This window comes from Petromyzon marinus, chromosome 19, assembly GCF_048934315.1.
Source record: "Petromyzon marinus isolate PM22_M1 ecotype Great Lakes invasive population chromosome 19, UKy_Petmar_22M1.pri1.0, whole genome shotgun sequence".
Lineage (NCBI taxonomy): Eukaryota > Metazoa > Chordata > Hyperoartia > Petromyzontiformes > Petromyzontidae > Petromyzon > Petromyzon marinus.
The window spans coordinates 2,307,699-2,323,597 of record NC_133685.1 but is presented as its reverse complement, the minus strand read 5'-3'; the positions used below and the strand labels follow the sequence as shown (position 1 = coordinate 2,323,597).

The 15,899-nt window shown below is 52.5% G+C and overlaps 1 protein-coding gene across 1 annotated transcript; it reads right to left on the bottom strand.

The window, feature by feature from the left end:
• Positions 1-1,280: 1,280 nt before the first annotated feature.
• LOC103091810 (homeobox protein Hox-A5) lies at positions 1,281-14,523 on the bottom strand. Its single transcript, XM_032957295.2, has 2 exons — positions 13,180-14,523; positions 1,281-8,482 (listed from the first exon to the last, which is right to left on the bottom strand). The coding sequence occupies exons 1-2, from the start codon at positions 13,832-13,834 to the stop codon at positions 8,229-8,231; spliced, it is 909 nt and encodes a 302-aa protein (XP_032813186.2). The 5' UTR covers positions 13,835-14,523; the 3' UTR covers positions 1,281-8,228.
• Positions 14,524-15,899: the final 1,376 nt, after the last annotated feature.

Here is a 15,899-nt window from a genome sequence, read left to right as displayed (position 1 = left end):
TGGCCAGAGGTCAGCGCAGTGCGCTAACCACTGCGCCACCGCTCCTCAAACTACCACGTTTATTCACCGTCATTATAAAAGCAACATTTCCCCCAAAGAATGTCTTACTTTTCACAACAATGACGTCGCTTTTTAAATGGGGATTTTTCAACAAAAACGGTGAGCAGCCAGCTCGTATCTTGTGTGCGTAGGGTATATATGTGTGTGTATACTTTATGTATATATACTTTTGAAAGAAGTTCAACATACGTATATATATAAACGTCTGTTTGTATATTGTAGAAATACACACTACTTCTGACACGGGCACACACTCTGAATACAAACACACATTTGCACATTATAAAACACATTTACACATTATTAGTCAAAGATCACCCCCCCCCTCTGTGTAGACGTACAGACGGTTGGGCCAGAACCCAGCCCGACCGCCTTTGTCTCCCCAGTGCTGCCGAGTAAACGCCACACGAGGTACACATTTTAAGGCCAAGTCGAACTAGCGGTGGCCCAAGTTACAGATATCACACGCCGCTGATCGTAGCCGTTGTCGGGAATTTAACTTAGGCCGCAGTGTGCAAATCACTGGGCCACCGCTTCCCGAAAACACAACCCAATAAAGATAAAGATCCCCCTGATAGCCTATGCAGATTTTTGGGGCAAGTGCTGTAAGCGAGTAGCACCTACGAAGGTCGGCACCACGCCGGGCCGCCTTTGTCTCCCGAGTGCTGGCGATGTTTACGTACCGCACCCAGGTACACGTAAGGCATTGCTATAATTTAGGGCAATGGTACTTTGCTATGAAGGCCTATTTCCCGAAACGTCGGCTATTATATATTTTTGTTTCTAAGGCCACACACTGTTTTTTGACGAGTGTCGTGTGTGTTGATACTCACCGACTCGGCCCCAAATGAGTACCTGGTGCGGTGCGTAAACATCGCCACGAGGGAGACAAAGGCGGCCGGGCGTGGTTGCTGGCCACCCACTCACTCGTGTGCCCTGCCGACCTTCATAGATGATACTCGTTAACAGCATTTGCCCCAACAGTCTGTTAAGGCTACACGGGGGAATCTTTGTCTTTGTGGATACTCAACAACAACAATAAGCAACAACTCCAGCCGCGGCTCGTCGACAGAAGACCGCATCGGTGGCTACGTAGAAACATCCCGCGTCCACAGAACGGAGCGGGCAACGTGGTGACGGCGACGGAGTGGAAATTGAACGGCAGCGAAACAAACAAAAAATATATAAAAAGGGAAGAGATCACACGAGGGTCTGGAAACTTGAATTGAAATCGTTTTTTTTTTATTGAACGAATGTCGAGGACAGGGAAGGAATTCTCGCTACGGCGCAGGCGAGTCTAAACCCAGAGTCGGCGGCTCTTTTTCGCGATTTAAATTAATGGCTTAAAGGAAAGGGGGTCGTGGAGATCTGGGAGTCTCGCAGAAGCCACATTAATGAAGCATCACGGCAGCATCAATTACCATCGCTGCAACACTGTCGATTACCATCAATGCAACACCATCAATTACCATCACTTGCACCATCACTTCCACCATCACTGCACAATCACTTGCACCATCATGACACCGAATGCCTGATGGAGTCTCACTCAACATCAGGGGTATAATAATCCCCCCCCCGCCCACGCCAAACACCAGCGACCAATTAATTTAATAGTTTCGATGCGATAATTGTTTTGAACGTTGTGTGGCGATTGTAGCGGCCACTAGCGACTGCCGGGGTCACGCGATCCCCCTTAGAACGGAGCGTCGACAGAATCTAAAAATAATAATCGATTCTTAATCCAGGTCAACGCCTGAGCGATTGAGATCGCCTGCAACAAAAAAAAGTGAATTGCTTGCAACCGCTTTGTCCGCATCTCAGCGAGCAGTTGCGCATTTGCAACGGCGGCCAATCACGGCCGCGCGCGTGCCGTCACGTGGTGACGAATCGCGTCGATTCGATTGGCCGAGCAGATCGAGGGCGGAAAAGGACCACGCGCGCTGTACCAGGGAACAAAATGTTACAATTGTAAACAGAGTTGTAAACAGGATACAATGAATCCGCGAGAGAATGATGGATACATTATTGTCAATGTAAAAGAAAGCCGATCAACCAAAAACATCGGTCGATTCCCGTTTAATCGCTTACTGAATCGCTAAAAACACGTCGTTCCAGTATGCCTTATCCACGCTCCATTACTCCATATATGGGCCTAAAAAATAATCATAATTTATAATTAATTACGTGTATCCTGACTTAAAGCTTTCGTGACTGCAGGAATTCATATTCTTTGGGTCTTTCGGTAAAAGCCGCGTTATTAATACACATAATAAAAAACATAATTATTATTAATAATACTTATAATTTTTAGTATGTGTTCTATCTACGCGGCTTTACCGAAAGACCCAAAGAAGACGTTTATCCTGTTACGACTGTAACATTATCATCCTGTTGCAGCGCACGGTTTGTACTCTGCTGCGAGTAACCGGTTGCAGGCACGTCCACGTGCGAGCGACTCCGTCGATATAAATCGATGGTAATCGATGCATTGTCACGCGCACACATCCCGATGAGAAACACCCTGTTTAACGACAACCGGTGATTGGCTACCACTATGTCAAGTGTCCATCGCATAAGAAGAATAACGTTAAACGATCGTCATAATATCGAATCACCACAGTAATAATACAATGCAATAAGATTACGAACAGTAAATTACACAACAACGGTATTGTAACTATTAACATTATCAATTATAATCGTACATATACAATGTACACACATTCCATTGGCGCCTGCACGGCGGATTGGTACTGGGTAGTCACATCACTCATGGCAGTACTACGAGACTCAAGGACTCGGGAGTTCATCTACATATTGTGTGTATATGTGTCTGTATGTGTCTTTGTGTATGTGTCTGTATGTGTCTTTGTGTGTATGTGTCTGTGTGTATGTGTCTGTGTGTATGTGTCTGTGTGTATGTGTCTGTGTGTGTCTGTGTGTGTGTCTGTGTATGTGCGAGGGAGCGGTGGTGTAGCGGTTAGCGCTACGGTGCGCTACGAACCTGGCGACCCGGGTTCGGTTCCCGCTCACGGTCAACACCGGTGACGATTATCTGAACCGGTCCTGGGCCTCCCCTAGGTCGACTCGGCCTCAAATGAGTACCTGGTGTGGTGTGTAAACATCGCCACGAGACAAAGGCGGCCGGGCGTGGTGCTGGCCACCCACCCTCTCTCGTGTGCTGTGCCGGCCTTCATAGGTGCTCGCTAACAGCACTTGCCCCAACAGTCTGTTAAGGCTACACGGGGGATCTTCGGCTTAGTCTTTGTGTGGAGAGAGCGGTACACGCCCGCCAGCTCGCATTTGGATTAAAACATGTGCGGTGCATGCACTTTCATCATGGGATCTCCTTTGCCAGCAAAATATGAGAATAGGTTTTTCACTTTTTTTTCTGGCAACAAAGGTGCATGCACTTGTTGAATTTCTGAGCACGGCCCATTTACACGTAGGTGGGTGCGTAGGTGGGTGGGTAGGTGTGTAGGTGGGTGGGTAGGTGGGTGGGTAGGTGGGTAAGTAGGTAGATGGGTAGGTGGGTGAGTAGGTGTGTGGGTGGGCGTATAGGACGTTTGGTAAATGGGTCACGTGGATAGGTATGTTCTCAGATGTCAATGTATTTAGGTAGGTTGTCAAGGTCTGCAGGTCTAGGAGGTTGGATCGGAATGCAGAGTATACACGTGCAGACGTGGCTCGGTAGCTGGCTGTATATATGTTGAACTTCTTTCGCACCCTACGTAACCAACCATGTCAATCCGCCCATACCTCCGATTAGCACGGCTGGCTCGGCAAGGCGTGTCGGTGTACGGGTAGGTGGGTAGGTGGTGAGGGGGGGGTAGGGGGGTGGGTAGGTAGGGGGGGGTAGGTGGGTAGGTGGGTGGGGTAAGTAGGTGGGTAGGTAGGTAGGTGGGTAGGTGGGTGGGTAGGTAGGTGGGTAGGTGGGGGGGGGGTAGGTAGATATTTTTTATCGGTAAGAGGCAGGTGGGAAACTGAGTGGATCGATATGTATACATCATACGTGGTGTGAAAGTTGGTAGGTAGTTAGGTAATTCGGTAGGGGCATGGGTGAGTAGGTAGGTGTTTATGTAGTTAGGGAGTGGGTAGGTGTATAGATAGTTGTATATGTAGGGGATTGGTTGGTAGGTGAGCATGCAGGTAGGTAGTTAGGTAAGCAAGGGGTGGGTAGCTGGGTAGGTACAGGTGGATGGTGAGGTGCGCAGGTGAGTAGGTGAGTAGGTATTAGGTATACATAAATAGTGCACCTCTGTACACAAGTATTCTACGCAGGCTACATGAAGCCCAGACTGCAGGGCAGTGTATACTCACAGCATACACACATACACGTGCTCAATGTACACGCACACACTCACGCGTATCGAAGAGCAGAAGATAAATTCGGGTGACCTCGGCCTACACAGACTATGTAATGTGATGTGTGTCTCTCTCTATAAACCAGTGTGTGTGTCTCTCTGTGAGCCTGTGTGTGTATCTCTGTGAGCCAGTGTGTGTGTCTGTGAGCCAATGTGTGTGTCTCTCTGTGAGCCTGTGTGTATCTCTGTGAGCCAGTGTGTGTGTCTCTCTGTGAGCCAGTGTGTGTGTCTCTGTGAGCCTGTGTGTGTATCTCTGTGAGCCAGTGTGCGTCTCTCTGTGAGCCAGGGTGTGTGTCTCTCTGTGAGCCAGTGTGTGTGTCTCTCTGTGAGCCAGTGTGTGTGTCTCTCTGTGAGCCAGTGTGTGTGTCTCTCTGTGAGCCAGTGTGTGTATGTCTCTCTGTGAGCCGGTGTGTGTCTCTCTGTGAGCCGGTGTGTGTCTCTCTGTGAGCCGGTGTGTGTGTCTCTGTGAGCCTGTGTGTGTGTGTCTCTGTGAGCCTGTGTGTGTGTCTCTCTCTATGAGTCAGTGTGTGTCTCTCTGTGAGCCAGTGTGTGTGTGTCTCTCTGTGAGCCAGTGTGTGTCTCTCTGTGAGCCAGTGTGTGTCTCTCTGTGAGCCAGTGTGTGTGTGTCTCTCTGTGAGCCTGTGTCTCTGTGAGCCAGTTTGTGTCTCTGTGAGCATGTGTGTGTCTCTGTGAGCCTGTGTGTGTCTATCTTTGTGAGCCAGTGTGTGTCTCTCTGTGAGCCTGTGTGTGTGTCTCTGTGAGCCAGTGTGTGTCTCTCTGTGAGCCTGTGTGTGTGTCTCTGTGAGCCTGTGTGTCTCTCTGTGAGCCAGTGTGTGTGTCTCTCTATGAGCCTGTGTGTGTGTATGTCTCTCTGTGAGCCAGTGTGTGTGTCTCTGTGAGCCAGTGTGTGTGTCTCTGTGAGCCTGTGTGTGTGTCTCTGTGAGCCAGTGTGTCTCTCTGTGAGCCTGTGTGTGTGTCTCTGTGAGCCTGTGTGTGTCTCTGTGAGCCTGTGTGTGTCTCTCTATGAGCCTGTGTGTGTGTATGTCTCTCTGTGAGCCAGTGTGTCTGTCTCTCTGTGAGCCAGTGTGTGTATGTCTCTCTGTTAGCCTGTGTGTGTCTCTCTCTGTGATCCAGTGTCTCTCTGTGAGCCAGCGTGTGTGTATGTCTCTCTGTGAGCCTGTGTGTGTGTGTCTCTCTGTGAGCCTGTGTGTGTGTGTCTGTGAGCCAGTGTGTGTGTCTCTCTGTGAGCCTGTGTGTGTCTCTCTGTGAGCCTGTGTGTGTGTGTATATGTGTACCAGTGTGCGTGTCTCTCTGTGAGCCTGTGTGTGTGTGTGTCTCTGTGAGCCGGTGTCTGTGAGCCGGTGTGTGTGTCTCTGTGAGCCGGTGTGTGTGTCTCTGTGAGCCGGTGTGTCTCTCTATGAGCCTGTGTGTGTCTCTGTGAGCCGGTGTGTCTCTCTGTGAGCCAGTGTGTGTGTCTCTCTGTGAGCCAGTGTGTGTGTGTCTCTCCGAGCCGGTGTGTGTGGCTCTTGTGTTGACACACGCACGGTAATGCAGCGGTTCGCGCACTGCGCTACGAACCCGGCGAGTTCGATTCCCGATCACGGCCAACACCGGTGACAGTTATCCGACCCGGCTCCTGGGTCTCCCCTAGGTCAGCTCAGCCTCAAATGAGTACCTGCTGCGGTTTGTAAACATCGCCACTAGGGGAGACAAAGGCGGCCGGGCGTGGTGCTGGCCTTCATAGGTGTTCGCCAACATCACTTGCTCCAACAGTCTGTTACAGGCTATATAGGGGGTCTTCGTCTATGTTGTTAGCTCTGTTTGTATATCTTAGTATCTGTGTGTGTAATTGATATATTTATTTTGTTATATCTGCTGGTATCTCTATGTTGGTATCCGTGTAGTTTCTGCATGTGTGAGTATTCTATCTGTGCGTGTTGGTATCTGTGCATCTTATCTTGGGTTGGTATCTGCGTGTGTATTGCTAACTGCTTTGCTATCTCTGCTGATATCTGTAAGTATTCGTGTTATTTGTGTGTGGGTGTGTGTGTTCTATATATCCAACGTACACATAGCCTGGCACAAGCGTCGTGGGGACGTCACCGCCACTTAAGTGTCTTGGTATCTGTGTGCGTGTCCTGGTATCTGTATGTCTTGTGGGGAGCGACAGTGTAGCTGTTATCTAGGAGCGGTAGTGTAGCCGTTAGCGTGCTGCGCTACGAACCTGGCGACCGGGGTTCTATTTCTGCTCACGGTCAACACCAGTGACGATTATGTGAACCGGTTCTAGGCCTCCCCTAGGTCGACTCAGCCCAAAATGACTACCTGGTGCGGTGTGTAGTAAACATCGCCGCTCGGGAGATAAAGGTGGCCGGGTGTGGTGCTGGCAACCCACCCCTTTGTGTCACGTGCGGTCCTTCATAGGTGCATGCTAACAGCACTTGCCCCAACAGTCTATTCAGGTGTTGTCTGTGTGTGTCTCTGTATCCTTAGTATCCTGTGTTGGTATATATATATGTGTTGGTCCTCAAGTGACCTACTCAGTAGATTAGTCACTAAGTCTCACGATTCAAAGCCGAGAGTCTATCTCATTATTGGAAGAGTGTGAAAGTGATGCGTATTATTATCACATGCCCCACGCCTCACTGCCACAATGCAACTTGAAATCTTACCCACATGTCTAAGTCGTATATTGCTAAAGTGTAAACTGTTACACTTCGTGTCATGTTCATATATATTGTTTTATATTATAATCTTTTTGCGACGCTTTTTTTACATGCATAATACATCTTCATTGTAGCCCAGGTCTACCTTACAAAATAAACGAACACCGCGTTCCCATGGGATAGCCAACTCGAGGCGACTGAAGGCGACTCTGGGTGGCCCGAAAATAAAAGTAGTTACCATTATTCCAGGACGAATTCAGCCATTGGTTCCCAGATATCCGGTTGAACCAGATAATTCGTTCAGACCGGGCCAGGTAATTAATTCAGCCTGGGGGCCCAAGATTCGAGATTGTCCCAGATAATTCATTCAGCCTGCCCCCCCCCCCCCCCCCAGCTACGAGATTGGCCCAGATAATGAATTCAACCTGTGGACCCGAGATACGAGATTGGCTCAGATAATTCATGCAGACCAGGCCAGATAAATTATTCAGCCTGTGGGCCCAAGAGAATGCAGACTTCGGATCGAATTCACTCTCCAGCAAAAAAAAAACTCCAGTTGACAACAAACCAGGAAATCGCGTTATCCCAGATGGCACCTGGAGCTGGGTGTCTCAGGGAAACGCTGTCACAAAGCAGCGCTTCGTTGCAGCTCGCACAGTCCGCAATGCTGTCCCAGGAGCTCGGCTTGGGCACGCCACATCCACCGCGCCTGACATTGCCCCCATTGCATACCCCCTACAGTTCGATGAACCTGTTTTTTATCGTATTATAAAAAAAAACTATAGGGTAGAATAATATGATTATTATATATTCCACCGGCCATACCCTGTACTCTCGTGGTAGTGCCTTACACCGAGAATCCCGACTCGAACCCAGCCAGCCAAGCAAGAAGCGTTTCGGGAATAAAAAGAATAATAATCGAGTGAGCAAAATAAAGTCCTGGGTCATGAGTCGCTCTCTCTCTCTCTCTCGCCTGCTTCTCAATAAAGTTAATCGATGAATGAATGGACGGATGAACGAATGAACGAAGGTGCGAATGAGTCGACGGCGCGCACACCAGAGGGTTCTACCGAAGTTCTTAGTCCGGGTCCTCCTTCTCCTCCTCCTCCCTTGCTGCTCCTCCTCCTCCTCCCCATCAACCCTGGTACATGCCTCCCTGCCCGGCAGCCATGCTCAGGCTCTTCAGTTTGTTGTCCTTCTTCCACTTCATGCGCCGGTTCTGGAACCAGATCTTGATCTGCCGCTCGCTCAGGCAGAGCGCGTTCGCCACCTCGATGCGGCGTCGCCTCGTCAGGTAGCGGTTGAAGTGGAACTCCTTCTCCAGCTCGAGCGTCTGGTAGCGCGTGTAGGCGGTGCGCGAGCGCTTCCCTTCCGAGCCGGATATCCCGTCTGCGCGGACACGTCACAAAGGCAGTTTGTATACACAGACAAAGGTCCCCCGTGTAGCCTTCAACAGACCGTTGGGGTGCAGGTGCCGTCCGTGAGCGGCACCTACTGAGGCCGGCACGGCACGCGCGGGGGTGGGTGGTCAGCGCCACGCGGGGATGTTTACACAACATACCAGGTAAACTCATTCGAGGCCGAGTCGACCTTGGGGAGGCCCAGGATCGGTTCAGATAATCGTGTTTCGCGTGTGCGAATATGTAGAGCGGCGACGAAGTGGTGGGCGCACTTCGCTACCGAATCCAGCGACCAGAGTTCGATTCCCGCTCTATTGCTCTGCAGAGATCCGATTGAAATACAGAGAGAGAGAGAGGATCCAAATTAAGATTGAGCTCTCAGGCTGTGCGTATACCACGTGATCCACGTGTGGATGCGAGCGCGTGCGCGCACACACACACGGCGATAATTGCTCGGCGGGTCACGTGGCACGTGTTTTAACAACAATCATCGGGCGCGTGCAGCGTGAAAAGAGACTTAATTCGTATTCGAATGGGTAATTGATTGTAACTGCGGAAAGGCGGAGCAGAGTGGTGGTGGTGGCAAGGACTGGAGGTTCGGAAACCTCGGTGTGTAGACGTGTGCGTGTACACGTGAACGAAGGCACTTTCCACGAAACGTCGGCCAATTATTAAATGTCCTGTTGTGAGGCTACAGTGTTAACGACGAATGTGGTGCTGAGTGTTTTAAATTCGCGTTCTACCTGCTGCGTAACAAAGTAGTCAGCGGCGGTGTACCAACTTAGACACCCGATAGCACTAAGCTAGCAAATCCCCCGTAACAAGAGCACACATGGCATCTATCGTTGTGACGATTTACATCGCCTTGCCGATCCACCGCTGGATGAAGGCCTTCCCACAATTGTGGATGTTGTTTGACTATACTTCACCCCGTCTGGTCAGTGTGCGGGTTGATGAGAATGTTGGCCGCGGCCGGGAATCGAACTTTGGTGTAGCGCAGTGCGCTAACAGCCACTGCGCGCTAACCACTTCGCCACCGCTCCTCATTACGCTGCCCTCTGACACGATGCAGGGCGCTTCAAAAAAATGTGAACACTCCGGAGGATTTGTAACAACGCCACAAGAAATGTGCCACCGGGCTCTGGAGATCACCTGGAGAAGATTCCAGGGCACGCGTTGGCAACGATGGCGAACAAGTGGAGACTCCTTGACTTTTTTGAAAAGCTATTAACATTACATTTGCTATCACGTTACAGTGGTAGTATCATCCCTTCTTGTTTCCATTACAAAACGAGTCCCGCTTAAGTGTCAACATTTTTTTGAAGCGCCCTGTATATTTTCGAAATTTCAATAAATATATAACTGCCGACGTTTCGGGGAATGGCCGTTTTTTTTCTTCGCACGCAGACAGACCTCAGAGACAGTGGATAACAAACGTTGTAGACTCGTTGACACCATCGGGCCAACCAGAGGACACGGAGAAAATCCGCGCGACCACGGGGGAGAGAGACACGCAAACTCCAAGCATACCGCAGCAGGCGTCAGGGTCTGGATCGAGGTAGTTAACATCTCCTCGCCACCGTGGCGTCCATCTAAATGGTGATACCCACACTTTGCCCCGCCGCTGGCCCACTGTGGTGGAGCTGGGGTAGATGGGGAATGAGGTGAGGGGATGAGATGAGGGGATGAGGCGGGGGATGAGGTGAGGCGGTCCGGTGGTGAGAGATGGAGCGCGCAGTTCCGGCACGGCCAGGCGAGGTGACAACGACGTTGAAGGCGGTGAGCGGCGTTCGGGGCAGTGTTGGGCGGTGATGACCGAGGCTGGTGCACAGAGCGCGGTGGTCACTGAGAGGAGTTCAGAGAAGGTGGGTACGAGTGAGAGACACACAGTGGGCTATGTTGAACTTCTTCGGCACCGTACGTAGCCAGCCGAGCTAATCGGAGGTGCGGGGGAAGGACAAAAAAAAGCGGCTCTAAAGGAAGGAGTTCGTCAATCTGGCTGATTTACAAGTGCACAGCGCCAGTGGCGTCCTAACATCGGAAGGAAGAGCGTTCCAGACGGCCGCAGAAGCGCATCTGAAAGCGCCGCGCGATGCGGTGACCACCGTCGTCTGTGTTTGATGGTTAGAGGTAGGTCTAGAGCAGGGTGGACTCCTGAGAGGTTGATAAGAGAGAGTGGGACACAGCGTGGGTGGGGTGGAGTCGAGAGTGCCTCTCTATAGGTTGTGACGAAGGGCCATTGCCCGAAACGTTGCCTAGTAAAAATGTGTTTTTTTGTTTTTAAAGGCCACGGCGATTTTAACGGATGTTATCGGGCATTTTGTGCTCGAGAGATAAAGTTCTGAGCTAGAGAGAGATTTAAAAAAGAGTGCGATCGAGAGGAGCAGCGTATAACCCCCAGGGGTCAGAGGCAACCAAAATAACAAGACGTGACATTTTTTGTTGCGAATTCGTTAAAACACAAAAACCCAACTCAGTGGTTCAAGAGCCGCATTGCACTGCGGGGTGAATCACGAGACGGTGACCCTTCACGAATAGCGTCAGGAAGCAGCCCTTAAAAGAGCCGCGTGTTGCCTACCCCGGGGTCTCTAGGCCACAGCAAACTAGAAAGTTGGGAATCGATGAGGTTGTGGACGCAGCCACCTCGAGTGGGATACAGAGGGGGGGGGGGGGGGCAGTATCCCGAGCTCAGAGCCCCCCGGGAGAGAGACGTCGAGAGAGTGGAGGCTGAGTATCTCCGCGAGAGACGAGTCCAAGAGAGATAGCTTAGTCAGTCCGCGACGAGGCACGGACGTTTAGAGAGTCGAGGTGGATAGAGAGGGTTGGAGAGGGTTGGAGAGTTGTCGAGAGTTGTCGAGAGTCACGGAGTTCTGGAGAGAGGAGAGAGTGGGGCTGTAGAGGATGAGCCGATATACCCCTCGAGCCTCCTAGGACACCATTGCTTACGTGTCATGCCCGCCTTGCCTCTCATCAACAACAACATCGACAACACCACCAACATGGACAACACCACCAACAACAACACCACCAACATCGACAACACCACCAACATCGACAACACCACCAACATCGACAACACCACCAACATCGACAACACCACCAACATGGACAACACCACCAACACGGACAACACCACCAACATCGACAACACCACCAACATCGACAACACCACCAACATGGACAACACCACCAACATGGACAACACCACCAACATGGACAACACCACCAACATGGACAAAACCACCAACATCGACAAAACCACCAACATCGACAAAACCACCAACATCGACAACACCACCAACATGGACAACACCACCAACACGGACAACACCACCAACACGGACAACACCACCAACATCGACAACACCACCAACATCGACAACACCACCAACATGGACAACACCACCAACATGGACAACACCACCAACATGGACAACACCACCAACATGGACAAAACCACCAACATCGACAAAACCACCAACATCGACAACACCACCAACATCGACAACACCACCAACATGGACAACACCACCAACATGGACAACACCACCAACATGGACAACACCACCAACATGGGCAACACCACCAACATGGACAACACCACCAACATGGATAACACCACCAACATGGACAACACCACCAACATCGACACCACCACCACCAACATGGACAACACCAACATGGACAACACCACCAACATCGACACCACCACCACCAACATCGACAACACCACCAACATCAACACCACCACCAACATCGACAACACCACCAACATCGACAACACCACCAACAACAACACCACCAAAATCAACACCACCACCAACATCGACAACACCACCAACATCAACACCACCACCAACATCGACAACACCACCAACATCAACACCACCACCAACATCGACAACACCACCAACATCAACACCACCACCAACATCGACAACACCACCAACAACAACACCACCAACATCGACAACACCACCAACAACAACACCACCAACATCGACAACACCACCAACAACAACACCACCAACATCGACAACCCCAGCAAACAGCAACATCGACAACAACTCTGACAGCAACATCGACAACAACGAAAACGACATCACGAACAACAACAACAACAACCGACACCAATACAAAACACGACATTAACAACACCTACAACATCATCGCCACCACCACCAATCAACATCGTCAACATTTATAAACACTGCCCACAACACTGCGACAATATCGACACAGACACAAACACCCTCCAGCCACAACAAGCACAAAGGTCCCCCGTGTAGCCTGTAACAGACTGTTGGGGCAAGTGCTGTTAGTGAGCACCTACGAAGGCCGGCACGGCACACGAGGAGGTGGGTGGTCAACACCACGCCCGGCCGCCTTTGTCTCCCCCAGTGGGGATGTTTACACACCGCATCAGGTATTCATTTGAGGCCGAGTCGACCTAGGGGAGGCCCAGTACCGGTTCAGATAATCGTCACCGGTGTTGACCGTGAGCGGGAACCGAACCCTGGTCGCCAGGTTCGTAGCGCAGCGTAGCGCTAACCGCTACACCACCGCTCCCCACAACTCCACCACCAACAACACTACCAATAAAACAGCAACAGCAACGCCAATAACCAACAGCCTCCACAACAACAACAACAGCAGCGGCAGCCACCGTCTTCCACGCGCCCTCACCGTGGTTGAGGTGCAACTTTTTCATCCACGGGTAAATCTGCGGCGCCTCCTCGCCGTCACGAGGAGGCTTCTCCCCCGCCAGCTGCTGCTGCTGCTGCCTCGCCGCAGGCACCACGGGGCCGCCGTTTGCCGGGAGGGCAGAATCTCGCAGAGTCTCCACAACTCCACCACCACCACCACCGCCGCCACCACCACCGCTCACCGGACTCCGCGAATAGCTCTCCGCCTTGCTGATGTAGCTGCTGTTGCTGCTGCTTCTGCTGCTACTGCTGTTGTTGATGCTGCTGATGTCCGTACAGCTGACGCCGCTGCTGCTGCTGCTGTTGTTGTTGTTGATGCCGATGCCACCGCAAGCCAGTCGGTCCCTGTGTCGCCCGGATTGGCTGTGGTAGTCCCCACCACCACCACCGCCACCAACACCGTTGGCGAGTCCCGCGCCGCACAGCGGAGTTCCGTGCGGTCGCCGCAAGCTCAGGTCGATGCCACTGTAGTCGAACCCGCACCTCGCATCTCCGTAGGACCCCTCTCCCGCGGGTCCCGCGGGTCCCGCGTCACCCGGGTCACCGGGGTCCCCGTACCCCGGAATTAGGGGGTAGTCAGGACCCCCGCTCGGGTACCGCGCAGAAGCGAACGAGTTCACGAAATACGAACTCATCGCGCGTGCGTAAGTTGCGTGCGTAAGTTGCGTGCGTAAGTGCGCGCGTGCGCGTGCCCGTGCGTGCGCGCTCGGGGAGCGTGAGTGTGCGCGCGCGTCTCGTAAATCTGGCGAGTGCGTAAAAACGGCCCGAGTGTGTAAATCGAAGTGCGCGTGGAGCGAGCGAGGGGGAGGGGGGGGAGTGTGTAAATCGTCCTCAGCGCGACCCCCGCTACTCCGCTCGTTAATTGACCACCTCCGCTCCCCCGCACAGCCGTGATTTGTGGTCGCGCCACGACCACGACGCGAGCTGGCGGAGTTCCCCCAGCAGGTCTGGCTCGCGTGTCCCCCCACCCACCCACCCACTCACTCCACCGGTACCGACCCTCGGCTACTACCTCGGGTACTAACTCACTCGCTCGTCGACTCGCGCTCTCACCGCCGCCGCCGCAGCAGCAGCAGCAGCAGCCGCGCTGTGCAAAAACCGCCGCGCTGTGCTCGGCGCGGGCTATGAATTATGGCTGTGAACGCTGCACCCATGCGAGTCGCTTTTTAGTTTTGACGGCAGGCGCAAGGGTGGAGGTGGGGGGGGTGGTGGGCGGTGGGGGGGGGTGAATCTTCCCTATCACGTGCGCCACTCTGGCCACTAGCGCTCTGCCCGGGCGCTCGAGATGCGTGGCGTTTGCGAGGCCGTGCCCCCTCCCCCTCGCCCCCAGCGGGGGAGGGGAGGGGTATGGGGGGAGGGGAGGGGTATGGGGGGGAGGGGTATGGGGGGGGGGAATTGGAGGGGCGGGGCGGGGAGACGAGGTGGAGGAGGATGGGGTGGGGGCACCCCTCTGCCCCGCTCAGCCCCCGGGCAGCCTCAACGCCGAGCGCGTAGCGGCCCCTACCGGGGCAGCAAGGAGCCAGACAGGGCAAAGGGAGCCACCGCTACGGTATGTTACGGTACGCGTGGTACGTGGTGTGTACGCTGGACTTCTTTCGCGCCGTACGCAGCCAACCCTGCGAATCGGAGGTGCGGGGGTAAGGAGCAGCGGGCTCCTCGCGCAAAACTCGGCGAGGCTCCTCCGGATAAACAAACAAAACCCCACCAATGATGGCCACGCGCCGTCGATTCGTTACGGCGGCGGCGGCAGCTGTGGTGACTGGACGCGCACCCTCCGCTGGGGTTTGTGGTTGAGTCCCCAGGAGCGAGGTGAGAGCGGCGTGAGGACTCGAGACATACCGAAGAACGACGACGATGATGATGCAGCAGCAGCACTCCCCCATAACCCTTATCTCGAACCCCCGAAACCCTTTTCCCAAACCGTGTCCCCGAACCAGCAACTGGCTAAACCAGCTGGGTAACTGGCGAAACGGGATTTTCCGTGTAGCAAATAAACATTGAGTTGGACCGTCTCCTTAACAACCTATCGCTAACTCTAACCTCATATCTACCCCTACGTTTGACCTCAATACTGTCAATAAAGCTAACCCCAAGCATATCCCAAACCCCTTTTCCCGAACTCCATTCCCTTATCCCACGAAACCCTCACCCGAACCTCGGTCCTAGCCCTCACCTTGTCCACACGCACCTCGGATTAGCACGGTTGGCTACGTACGGTGAAAAAGAAGTTCAACACACCTGTGTACAACACAAGTGCACTGATAATGGAAACAAAACCACAACAAGAAAAAAATATTGCTGTGGTTTTCCCACCTGATGATGATTGCTTGTATTGCAATCGAAACGTCGTGATTTAATTCATTTTATTTTCTACCTACGTGATTTCACCGAAAGAACCAAAGAGTATGGATCCCTGCAGTCACGAAAACTTCAACATTTCACGTACCGGCGATTTGGATGTATGTTTACGATTCAAGATCATGATTTTTAGTCGAAATAAAGTCGTGTTTGCCCCGTTTGTACCGTCTGTCTCGGGTTGTGTGTGTGTGTGTGTGATGCTGTGTGTTCAGTGGTGGTGCTAACACACCGCACTGATTAGCACTCCCCACTCACGTTAACCGTGAGTGGGGAGTGCTAACACACCGCACTGATTAGCACTCTCCACTCACGTTGACCGTGGCTGGGAATCGAACTCGTGTG